This window comes from Acanthisitta chloris, unplaced genomic scaffold, assembly GCF_000695815.1.
Source record: "Acanthisitta chloris isolate BGI_N310 unplaced genomic scaffold, ASM69581v1 scaffold15910, whole genome shotgun sequence".
In the NCBI taxonomy this organism is placed as follows: domain Eukaryota; kingdom Metazoa; phylum Chordata; class Aves; order Passeriformes; family Acanthisittidae; genus Acanthisitta; species Acanthisitta chloris.
Genome location: NW_008653528.1, coordinates 350 through 717, shown reverse-complemented (window position 1 = coordinate 717; position 368 = coordinate 350). Strand labels below are relative to the sequence as shown.

The following is a 368-nucleotide window of genomic DNA, read 5'->3' as shown; positions in this document are numbered from 1 at the left end:
CTCACCAACCCTGGGTTGTCTCACAGGTTATGAGGAGGTGATCCAGATTCCCAAGGGCTCTGTCCACATTGACATCCGGGAGCTGAACCTCTCCATCAACTACCTAGGTGAGATGGGGCTGGGGGATGCTGACATTCCAGTCAGGCACCTCTTGCTCTGCCATTTCCCTGTGGTTAATAGGGTCTGGGATAAGCCTGGCAAGGAGAACCACCTGCTACAGCAGGGGATGAGATCAGGGGTCCCAGGTTGGGATTTGGGAGCAGGGGAAGGCATTACAGTTTTGCTGGCAGGGCAGTGTGCATTGTGTTGCATTCTTGTGCACTAAGGCACAGCCCAAGCTCCTATCTCTATTGACTGCTGCCACCAGC

The 368-nt window shown here is 54.6% G+C and overlaps 1 protein-coding gene across 1 annotated transcript in view; it reads left to right on the top strand.

The window, feature by feature from the left end:
- The window catches only part of LOC103808672 (A disintegrin and metalloproteinase with thrombospondin motifs 10-like), a gene marked incomplete at its 3' end in the record, with an annotated part of 35939 nt that extends 35832 nt beyond the window's left edge, over positions 1 to 107 (top strand). The window contains exon 17 of the mRNA XM_009081479.1: positions 27 to 107. Coding sequence (XP_009079727.1) covers positions 27 to 107 — 81 coding nt within the window. The remainder of the gene's footprint in view (positions 1 to 26) is intronic.
- Between the last annotated feature and the right edge of the window lie 261 nt (positions 108 to 368).